Source organism: Meleagris gallopavo, chromosome 1 (genome assembly GCF_905368555.1).
Source record: "Meleagris gallopavo chromosome 1, MGAL_WU_HG_1.1, whole genome shotgun sequence".
In the NCBI taxonomy this organism is placed as follows: Eukaryota; Metazoa; Chordata; class Aves; order Galliformes; family Phasianidae; genus Meleagris; species Meleagris gallopavo.
The window spans coordinates 180,674,604-180,686,957 of NC_139404.1; the positions used below are offsets into that span (position 1 = coordinate 180,674,604).

The 12,354-nt window shown below is 35.3% G+C and overlaps 1 protein-coding gene across 2 annotated transcripts in view; it reads left to right on the forward strand.

Moving 5' to 3' along the window:
• TRPC6 (transient receptor potential cation channel subfamily C member 6) overlaps positions 1–12,354 on the forward strand; it is a 97,477-nt gene that overhangs the window by 65,329 nt on the left and 19,794 nt on the right. For both annotated transcript variants that reach the window (XM_085216318.1, XM_085216319.1), the window contains exons 3-5: positions 3,351–3,539; positions 5,579–5,743; positions 10,367–10,580. In XM_085216318.1, coding sequence (XP_085072444.1) covers positions 3,351–3,539; positions 5,579–5,743; positions 10,367–10,580 — 568 coding nt within the window. The remainder of the gene's footprint in view (positions 1–3,350; positions 3,540–5,578; positions 5,744–10,366; positions 10,581–12,354) is intronic.

Genomic DNA, 12,354 nt, shown 5'->3' on the forward strand with positions numbered 1-12,354 from the left:
AAAATTTGGCAAAAGAGATTTTTTGAGCTGCTGAGGAGGCCTGAACCAGCTATGTCACATTCATAGGATGAAGCACACACCTCCCTGGTTGCAGAGCTAAGGGCTGATTCTTTTTAGTGACTCCAAAAGTAAATTAATTGCAAACTGCCTTCTCAGTTCCTGAAGGCTGCTTTTTTAATTGATTATGCTTACAATTTGCTGTAGAAGAAAATTTGTGGAATTCTCTGTGTGCCGTTGGCCATTCTGAAAAAATTAGTTAAACAGAACATTTTCCCTTGGCTCATATTAATGTCAAGAGACAGGAGAACTGGGAGACAGGCAGAAGTGTCTGCATCTGTGACAGAGACAGTGAGATGGAGAGAAGCATGTGCTGCAGTTAACCATTTTGTCTGTTTCTATGCATTTAAGTGGATGGAGGAAACAATGGGCCCAAGGCAGCCATGCAATTGAACAGACTTGATTTGTTAGTGATGAAGTTCCCTGACTGGAGGTACCTTACCTGTGCTCAGCTCCTGACAAATCATCCTGCAGCGGTTTAAGATATGTAGCTTGCTCCAAAAGTAATGCCTCCTATTTCTTTTCATGGAAACTACAATTAATGTGAAGAGTACAATAACACTCTTTGATAGAGAAAATTCTGATCTACAAAACACTATTTTTTCAGTGCAGTTACCACCATTAGCTATGTGTTTCTGCTAGTGATGAACTCATAAAAATCTGCTCCAGCAGTGGTGACACGTTGCAATTGTTGCCACTGCTGAAATGCACTGCCCATTTGTCAGACTGCCCCCCTGCTGCCACCTGTCACACAGCAACAAAATATAATGGAATGCTGGTGAGAAGGTTCAGCCTCTACTGCCACACCACCAACATATGCCTCTGATGAGGACAGCCAACATAATAAAATAGGAGGCATTACTTTCAGAGCAGCCCTCATGTTATCATCCCTCCTGTCCTCTATAACCTTCCCTAAAACAATAAGTTCTTCATAGATGGATATACCTCAAGACAGCAAACTATGAACAGGAGCAGGAGCATACATTTTCTTCGACTAGCTCTACCGTGCAGCGGCCTTCCTGCGCCATTGGAGGGGCAGTCTGGATATACTGAGCATGGCCCCAACCCCAGAGCTCCTTTGTAACCCCACTGGGCAGATTTCAGCTCAGCAGCTGCTATTGATTGCAGCCATGGCAGTATTTTATGGAAGAGGATGCTTTTTTATCGTGCTTGCAAATGGGAAAGTGATGGAGTTTGCTACAGTCTATTATGATGCTGTGTGCAGAGTGGAAATGGCGGCAGGCTAATTCTACAAAATGTGAATGGGGGTATCTGGCTGCTCAGTAGACATTTCTTGTAACATTTTAAAAAAAGGATTAAATTCAGAAAAAAAACCACCAATTTTTCACTAGAATGGGTTATCACATCTGAATTTTGTTTGGAGAATACTGAAATGCATTGGAGACCACCGTGGAGAAATTGTCTCCTCACATCCTGTTCTGAAGATCTATGTCATGTCTCAGGCACTAGAGCAGGCAAGTATTGCTAATGAGTGTGTTAGTGTGCATATAAAGACACATATTTAGATGACATATCACTAGATATGCCCATCCCATATAGTTACTTATGTAGGCCAAATTGTTTTATTCATAATTTTGTAAATATTCCCTTTTTTCATTTGGTGTTCAGGTGTCAGACATCAGCCTAAATCTGCTCATCATAGCTCACGTGAAAGGGTACATCAGCTGATTCTTTGATTCCCCTTCATCTAGGAATCTCAAAAGGCTGCTTTCCCTCTAACTTTCACAATTAACATAATTGAATACTAAATCTTATCTTAGATGCTGTTACAAAAATGAAAGCCAGAGAGAAGATGATATGTTACTCACAAAAAATATCTTCCTGTACTGCTAAGAATTTAGGATTTTGGTTAATCTCTATAGTTATTCTTCTGAAGAAAGACAAATTAAATAATACAATAATAAAATACACAACTTTTCACAGAAAGGTTCATTTTATTATTAAAGCTTCTTACTTCTATGTAGATAAATGACATTAAAGTTCTCTTGTCTGATAGATCTGAGCTATCTGATTCACATTACTTTATTAAAAATATAAATCACAAATATGTAGTTATACAGTCGTGTATATAAGTACTTGTCTATGAATTTTTGCATCCATCTAAGGGAACTGAAATGTAAAATTCCAATGCAGTTCTTTAGTTTATCCAAGTAATTAAATGCTGTTGTTTTGTGGTTAGTAAAGGACAAACATATATGAAGTACATGCTCAGAATTAGGGTGTTCTGTGTTAAATAATGTCTTGTCTTCCTGGCTGTGCATTAGATGGCACTTGGTATGAAGAAGTAGTTAAAAAGAAAGATCTCAGCAGGCAGAAAGAACCAGAGAAGAGAGAATGCTCAAATCAGAAGAGGTAGAAATGTGTTCCTGTAATAACAGTATTCATAGAAATTTACTTTGAACATGAAATTAGAGAATGCTTGACTCTATGGTAGTGTTTTGTTTTGTTATTACTTTCGTTTTTTTTTGCATTCTCTCTTTCGGTAAAAATTATATTTTAATACAATAATTACAGCTTTAGAATAATTCCTAAAATTAGTAAAAAGTAGTAAATTAAAAGTTGTAAAAAAATTAGTAAAAATTAAAATATAGAAAGTTTTGGATGTATGCATGAATACTTCTCAAGGAAGTTGGGAAGTTGTTTAGTTGTGCTCTCCGTAGAATACTATTCTGTAGGAACACAAGAAAAAAACTGTGAACTATTGAAGAGTGTTTTGCAGAATATTCTGTTAACATGTATAAATAGAGTAGTGCTTAACAATAAAGCAGACTAACAGCTTTAAACCACATTGGTGTGCTGTTATGTCTCTAGCGTGTCCTGTGAGTCCAGAGACTTCCCCACACTATTCTTGTCCAATTTTGTTACCTACAGTGTAACTTTCCACATTTGAGCTAGTTATGTAGATTCCTGTGGTGAATAGAAAAATAATTTCCTCCATGCTATACAACTCAACTTGAACTAGTCATTAAAATAATGTAATATAATATTTCTAAAATTGTTTTTTTACTTTGAATTGGGGCTAATGAAAGTCTTGAGAAGAACTGAGGTAAAAATTGATGATATAGATATCCAAGGTGATGAAGATGAGATAAGTACTATTCCCCATGAACATTCAGGGGAAGTAAAAAAATGCTGTTTAATTTCCAGAAGAAAATTAAGATGCCAAAAAAAAACCCCTATTAATTCTCTCAAACATGTTTGTGGAATGAAAAGTGTTCCTCTGTTGTTAGCTCTAAACATCAAGTCATCTTCCTTCTTCCTCTCTTTTCCAGAATGATTACAAGAAATTGTCTATGCAATGCAAGGATTTTGTAGTTGGACTCCTTGATCTGTGCAGAAATACAGAAGAAGTGGAAGCTATCTTGAATGGTGACGTAGAGACAAGCCACAGCAGTAATGGAGAACACGGTCGCCCCAGCCTTAGCCGCTTAAAACTCGCAATCAAATATGAAGTAAAAAAAGTAAGCAATTGTTTGTGATCAAACTTGTGTCATCACGATGATATTAAAATGTGGGTTTACTAAGTGTTTATGTTTTGGAAGCTTGAGGACATTTAAATGAACACTTGAGCCCTTCTGTTCAGTGTATTTTACAAACAAAAGAATCTTTGCCCCACACAACATGTAATATAAAGAAGCAGGTATACTTCCACACCAGGGTGGATGCTGGTCAAAGTGAGTATGAAATCTAATGGTTCTGAGAAAATGTCAACCTATATGCACCACCAAATGTTTAGATATTTACTTGCTTTTACTTTCAGTCTAAAAGAAATAGTAGTAAGAGAAAGAAATATGCACTCATTTTGAAGCCTGGAAATGTATACTAAGGTGAAAAAATTTATTGAAACTATGTCACAGAAAATGTGTATTTTTCTCCATGGTGATCAGAGACATGATGTAAGAGAAACAGTGCAGTGGTTTTTGCTTCTGAAGAACACTGGGCTCCAGGCAGTGTCAAAAACACAAATTATAATATCTGCTTTGGCTTACATTCTACTGCCAGTTTAAGACTGATCCGCACTTCAAATATGCTCAGTTGAGTAGGATCTGGCTGAGTTATTGCCTGCATGAAGGCTCTAAAATTACCCAGGAGCTTCTTTTGCATAATACAGATTGTAAAGTTTCAGATGATGTTTATGTAAACCAGAACTTATGTATATGTGATTCGCAGAAATGAGGAACACAAGGCTTTGGCTCAGGAATGCACTTTGAAAGCAGGTTACCCTAAAGTAGGGCTGTCTTCTCTCAGAGCAGCAAGACCCTTGCTAACTTTTCCTACATAGTGAGATAGATCTGGTCAACACAGCAAAAATAAACTATTTCTTATTTAAAATAAATAAATAAAAAGGGAATCAGAATGTGTGAAAATCTAGCATGGACTCAATTCACAGACTTAGTCTGTCTGGGAAGACTTGCAAATTTTTAGCAGAAATTGAATTCATATCTCTGGGGCAAACATTGAACGTTTGTAGCAGTATTTACTGTGTTCATGAAAAGGAGAAGAAAACCATTTTAACTAAAGAGCACCTACTAGCAAATGAACATGAACATACAAAACATTTGAAAAGGAAAACTCACTAAAAGAGCTGAAGCAACTTGCAAAGGGCAGATACAACACTGACTGTGTCCTTCATGGTGTTTGAGTCTGTATCTTCCCTTCAGTGGAAGTTCTCTCTTCAGCTGGGCACCTGCAGACACATTTTCTAGCCTGCTATGTATAAAGACAGTTCTTGCACCTTCAATCAGTCATACTTCAAACAATGGAATTTATTGTAGAAGAAATACTTGATTGAGTTAAACTTCTAACTGTATTTCCAAATTGAGACTTAAAATCTAATGTGCAGAAGAGTCTAACTTTAATACTACCTTTGTAAGATTCTTCTTACACTTTTTAGAAGTTTTAACAGAACAGAAGGTTACCAGTCAGACTTCTCAGTTTTGCGGTGCTTGCCCAGAGGATTCCAGAACCAAGTTACAAACAGCCTTTATCCAGTGTCCTACCGAAATGGTACTTATATTCTTTTATGAGCTAAAAAAGTGATATTTTCCACCTTAGCATGTGAAGATATGGCACATTTTTTTTTTTTTTGTGACCAAAGACTATACCATCATTTGCAGAACAAAAGACTTTGTTCTGAAATTTCTGAAGTACCAACATGGAAGTTTTAACTTTTGGAAACAAGTGGAGTTTGCACAGATAGATAATGGATAACTGCACTGAAGTGGAAATTAATAGCTTGTAATAGAACACAGTGTCAATAAAATTAAACTGTTTTAGGGTTAATGCATCTATTGTTGCTGATTGCGATGTGCCTGCATGCAGGAAGACTGTACTCATAAAAAACCTTTCTCTTGTAGCCTTGTTAGTGCTCCTTTGCATATTTGTTGATTTTTTTGCTATTCCCACAGTCTTAACACATTTGATATAGCTGCTATTTTAATAAAAATCATTTTGATAATAATACAGTTTTGCTGTGCTCCTCTCCTTTTCTTCATTATAGTTTGTAGCACATCCAAACTGCCAGCAACAACTCCTCTCCATCTGGTATGAGAATCTGTCAGGTTTACGGCAGCAGACTATGGCGGTGAAGTTTCTGGTTGTTCTTGCCGTTGCAGTAGGACTGCCATTCCTTTCAATGGCTTACTGGATTGCCCCTTGCAGTAAGGTCAGTTGGCAGAATCTTATAATGACCTTTTATTAATGTGTGTTATCATCTGCATGTACATTCCTGACTGGCGGTGTTGAAACGTGGCTATAAGCTACTTTCATGCTCAAATAGTGCATGACAAATCTGTTATTTCAAAACTGAATTAGAGTATAATGGCTTCAGGGTTGCATCTTTTGACAATTGTAGTTATGTTAGGCAACCGTGTGTGTTAAATACAATGTATATTAAGTTAAGTAAACGTAGTGGAGCAAGAAATGTCTTGTAAAAACTGTAGTTTATAAACAATGGGTCAAGATATTCTTCATTTAGTTGTTGTATTAGTAGTCAAATACTGAGGATCTTCATTTTTCATTGACACAGAGCTAGACTAAACTTAAGCTGTGGGTTGACTCATATTAGCTCAAAGGTGATTTTATTTTTGATGATTAAAAATTAATAGGTAAAAGTCACCAAAACATTAATGTCCGAAATTATCGTCATTGATTTTCTAGAACTCAAGGTGAATGATGATGCTTTTCAAGATGATGCAAATGCTCATTATATTCCATGAAGTTCTTACAGCAGCTGCTCAGCCTCCCCTGTATCCATTTATAACATGTTGTTTGGATTTGGATGCTACTACTATATATGATTGAATGATGCATATACTGTGGAAGGCCTTTCTGCTGGAGACAGGTTACAGTCTCTGAGCTCTCTAGAAGTTATTCTGAAACTCTACTTCAGGCAGTTGCTATCCATTGCAAATGGACACTGAAGTTTTCCTCTGAGAGCATATTAGAAGGAACAAATGGATCTTACAGGGCACAGTATGACATTCAGCCATTATTTTAACAGGCCACATGCAGTGTGCAGATGATTCCAGGGGAAAAGAAAGGTCAATTGAAGACTCAAGTATTTGCTTTTTTTGTTTCCTCTTTCATTTTTCTGTGATGGAAAAAGTTTTTGTTTTGCCATGTTTTTCATTTCTTTCATTCTGGACAATAAAAATCAGTAATGTCATTTTCGCTTTCCTGTATAGTGAGTAGGATTTTTGTGAGCTCTTTGGACTTAAAATTCATCTTGAAATTCAACATACTTTAGTAATTGTTTTTCAACCACAGCAGTGACTTATCTAGTTGTCATTTCCCCTTTTCAGTGATTTATTGGATCTTCAAGCCATTCGAACTATCATACATTCTATAAAAGCTATTTCAGAGTAGCTTTTTAATGTCAAGTTGCAAGGGACAACATCCTTTAAGTTTCACTTTGTTTGTTGCTTTTTAATAATCTCCTGCTGTCATCTGTCATTGGATTCTTTGGTTTTTACAAGACAAAAATGTTTGCTGTTTAAGTTCAGTATAGTTTTGTTCCAATACAGAACATTATCTATATCTATAGACTCCATTCTGTGTATGATCTGATGGAATTTAAAACTTCTTTTTCTTCTCCTACTGAGATAAACTGATGACTGTCTTTCATCATTTGGCCCTGTAGGGCACAGTGATAGGAGAGAGAAAAGACAGTGAAAATAACAGCTGGCATTGGAATTTTTCTGACACATTTCTTTAAGTTCTCATGCAATGGATCTGAGAAAGCCAAAAATAGGGTCAGCCTTTGTAACATTTGCATCTCAACCTGTTTATTTGTACAGATAAACAATTTCCTGTTTAGGAAAAAATTCAACAATTTGAACTTGGGACACAAATACTGAATTGAGAGTTTCACATCAGGAAAAAAAAAATATTCAGAAAAATCTGTGGTCAGATTCCTGTTAATTTGGCAGAAATTCATGAGTGCCAGAACCTGGAAAGAGTAAAGATTGTCACTTAGTTGAGTTTCAGCTGGTGATCCACTTCGAGGCTCCTCAAAATTTTCTGAACTATTTACTCTGCTTTTCCAGCTGGTAATTCAGTATAACTACAGATAAGTATAACTACATATATCTGTATAACTACAGATAATTAACCCAAAACTTCTCATATACTATTTAATAGCGTCACATTTTGAAGGACTAAAAATTATTTTCAGGTTTATCTAAGAATCTTTATAATGTCCAAGCTCTTCAGTTATAATTAATAATGCAATTTATATTTTTAATGCTATGAATTAATGCATAATTTCTTCAGTCTCTGGCCAAGATAGGGGATCTGAATTTGACATACAATCTTCTTTAACTATTTCCAGTCCTTGGAGTTGGGATTTCTGACGTAGTAACTTCATCAGTCCCTATTTATTTCTCGAAGTACATTCTGGGAGTTACACCCATAATTCTTTTACAGTGTGGTATGGCAAAAGAAATTGAATTTTAATGTCTATTACACAAGGAGCTGGGAAATTGTTCCACTTAAAAAGCATTTGCATTATCCCATTTTGTTACCAGGCCTCTTTTCCTTCGTGAAACATGACTACCCAAAGACCTATTTTATCTTCTCTATAATAATGCCATGCTCCATAATGTTGTGTTTATCATTGTTTCTTCAGATATAGGGGAGAAATAATGTGAATCACTGACTCCAGTCCTCAGCAATTTCAGGTTACCCCTATACAGGGAGTAGAAGGAACCACAGTATAACTGTTCCATATCTTGTTCTAGAATCATGGTATCTTAAAGTGCCCTGAGTTGGAAGAGACCCATGAAGAACACTGAATACAACTCCTGACTTCACACATGGCAACTGAAACCTGAACCAATGTATAAAGCACTCTCCAAAACAAAGAGCGTAGCACAAAGAATCAGAAACCTGCAAAAGCACTTTAGTTACAGAACGAGACCATGCCCTTGGTCTCTGCAATGGCAAACAATGTATGACGTCAAACCCTTAGTGGAAGCGCGTTAAGGAGTTTAGTTTATAGAAAAATCTCAGTATCCTGAAAGATTATGCTGTGTCTTTATATTTGGTTCTCTTTTTACCTTATTCCTATTTTCTGACTTATATGCTCTCCTTAAGAAGACTGCAAATTTAAAAAGTGCCGTTACAAGTTTTTCTTGGATCTCTATGTGGGAACATCGTAATAACTTCCAGGTTTTGTGTAATCACTTCAATTGTAGTCAGTCCTACCTCCAGGAAGTTTTTTGCTATCTATTGTAAAAATACTTTTATATCTCTTTTGAAAGGGGTGAGGGGCTAGGGGTTCAGTCTTTTAAATTTAATGGGTTTTTATCAAGAGTTATATTAATATTACTTCCTTCAATTTTTTTTTTTCTTTCTTCACTGGCTATGACTCTTTCTGGCATCTGTCTCCTAATCCGTCTTCATTTGTAAACACAAATTTAATAATTTTAAAAGGACACCGTCAAGGTACTTTATCATTTTCCAACTCTGCTTTATTCTTTGTTGTTCACAGCTGTTCCTTGATAGCTTGAAATAGAATCTTTTCCCATGACAAACACCTTCTCTCCTTGTAGGCAACACAAAACAATTGGTTGTCGAAGATCATTTCATTAGGCTGAAGAAATGTTTAATAATTTTAAAAAAAAGATAAATTCTTTTTTTTTTTTTTTTGAGTGAGAAACATAATGAAAGGAATGAATTTGCAAAATAACATATAAAGGAGAAATATAAAATTTTATGCCTGCTAACCTTAACAGTGTTCCTTCAAGAGTACCTTCTTTATATGTGTCTACTTTTTTAATGTGATTGAGACCTTACCATTGCATCCTTATTCTTTCTTTCTGTGAAAGCTGATTGTAAAGTCAAAAATATTCTGTTTTTGATATTGAAAAAGTGTGGCAAAAATACTTAAGGTGATAATTTAACTTTCTGCCTTCTTCTCCCTTCTTCTGACCAGAGATAGTAATATATTTTGTCTGGGATCTGTGATACTTACTCAATTCCTACCATGAGGCTAAAAGAGTATTTTCTTACTGTTGCCAGCTAAGTGAACTAGCTAAGACTTTTGCTATTTATACAGGCACTTTCAAGACATCTCTTATAGTAAATAACCACCAAAAGTTCAGCCTTGCATAAGTTTGTATGGAACTTTCAGGTTTTTTAATGTTGCACTACACTGTTATGCAGTAGTGCTTAGACATTGAGAGTCGAGAATGTTTCCATCAAAGGAGTCAGGAAGGAAATAAAGACACTACAGAACTATAAACATACCCTCTTGAGGCCTAATGACATTTTTTAAAAGGGGAGTAAGTTGAAAAAAACTGCAAAATAACTGCCAAACTGTGCATCATGAAAGTTAGGAAACAGAATTCTTTAGTCATAATGTGCTCCTGGTGATAATTCAATGCTTTTAGTAAGTGTCAAAATCCCATTTTCTTTGCTACCTCATAAATATCAGTGGAATGTAAATTTGAAATATATTTAACAACTATAATAAATACTTCTCTTGATTACCTATAATAGACATAAAGATGCCCCAAAAGAATTATAGAATTATTTCAAAACACTGATCTAGAAACACATATATGGTGAAAGTGAGTAATGAAATTATTCCTCTGGAGACAGCAAATAAGGAGAAAATTTTAAATGTGGTTGTCAGTGTAGCATTATAGTACAATTTCTTTCCAAATCTTTGTTCCTTTGTGTTATTGAAACATATATTTCTCTGTGTTCCTGTTCTTTTTATTCATTTTTCTTATTTTGGAAGAAAGCAATGCAATATCTTTTTGTTTTATAACCTCTGTTACAGCTGGGAAGGATAATGCGTGGACCATTTATGAAGTTTGTAGCCCATGCAGCTTCTTTTACCATTTTTCTTGGTCTGCTTGTCATGAATGCAGCTGACAGATTTGATGGCACCAAGCTCCGGCCCAATGAAACTACAGGCAATGTAAAACAGCTATTTAGAATGAAAACATCATGTTTCTCATGGATGGAGATGTTAATTATTTCCTGGGTAATAGGTAAAGATTAATTATTCCTTAAATTTGTCTTGCTGTGATTTCACTGAAACTAGACTCAAATTAATCCTTTGCTATTAAGGATTAATAAAAAAAATTGAACAAAGTTAATTTAGTCAGATGGTTGCATTCCCATGTTGGCCTCATGTTTCTTACTAGATGTCAGTAGGCCTTTACATGTGCCTTGTTAATCACAAATATTCAGGTAAAGGAGTTAGGCAAAAACTGCATCTCTGATATGAATAAATGCAGTTTTATGAATAGCTAAGGAAATCAGCTACCAGTTTTCTGTTGGTTTGTTTTTTTGAATCACACTGTGTCAGCATCCATGGGGAAAGATTTCCACATTTGAGGGCCAAGGTTGTTGTGTCCAATTCTCCATTTCTGCTAATATTCTCTCGTGTTGCAAGTATTTCCTCAGAATTAATACTACATAGAGCTTAATGCATTATTAACTAATGAGAATCAGAGTATAGACTTCACAGTATCCAGTGGTAGACTTTTTCCATCCAGCGTAGCAATGAAGTGTATGCTGTGAAAAGTATTCTGAGATAACCCATTCACTTCTGTGACATAGTACTATTTAACAGAAAAAGCTGAGCAGAGTCTCTCAAAAATATCTTAGCTGTCTAATTCAATTTATTAATCACTCCCATTTATAAGAAAGGGAGGAAGGAGGACCCAGGGAAGTACAGGCTGGTGAGCCTCACCTCTGTGCCTAGGAAGATGATGGAACAAATTGTCCTGTATCAGATGTTGAAGCACATGAGAGATGAGTAGGTAATCCATGACATCCAGCATGGAGTCACCAAGGGAAGGTCATGTCTGACCAGTTTACTGGTCCTCTGTGGTAGAGTGATGGCATTGGTGGACAAAGGGAGGGCAACTGATGTATTCTATCTGGATTTGTGCAAGGCCTTTGATAAGGTCCCCCACCATATCGTTATCTCTACATTGGAGAGATATGGATTTGAAGGGGGGATTATTTGGTGGAATAAGGAATTGGTTAGAATATCACAGCCATAGGGCTATTATCAGTGACTCTGTGACCATGTTGAGGCCAGTGACAAATTAGGTCTTGAACTGGTACTCTTTAACATCTTTATCAATGACATAGATGATGGAATCAAATACAACCTCAGCAACTCCAACACAAGCCGTTCTATTATTCTGTGATTCCAGTGAGGTTTAGCTGCACAGATGTTTTAAAGATCTAGGTTCTGGTTATTAATTAAGTGAGTAGTATGGAAGAGTTACTTTCAAGGTGAATAAAATCTGCTTCCATTCATGAACTTAGACAATTAAATGTTTGTGCCTTTATGAGCTCTATCTGTGATTGATATTGGAGCTTTTTTTTACATCAACTGATTCATATAACCTTAAAAGACATTGACAGTTGTTAATTATTTTATCAGATAGCTGTATAAATGAGTATAACTGTGTTTTGCGGAGATAATATAACACTTAGATTTCCAAATATTCTGTAAATATAAATGTTTAAATTTGATAATTAGCGAATAAAAAGTATTTCTACAATTTAAATGTATAGTTTTTGAATTCAATATATTTATTTTATTTCTGTCATGCAGAAGTAGATGTAGACTTATGAAAAATTAATTCAGTGCATACAAATATAGCATTGAATTTATTTACTGTATTAATTACTGTAATTAATATTATATGAAAAAGGAAATATGAAAAGTTTTGTTTTTTTATTTTCACTTTCAAGAATTCTGGAAATTTAGTTCACAATTAAAAACTCTTGAAAAGGGGAAGG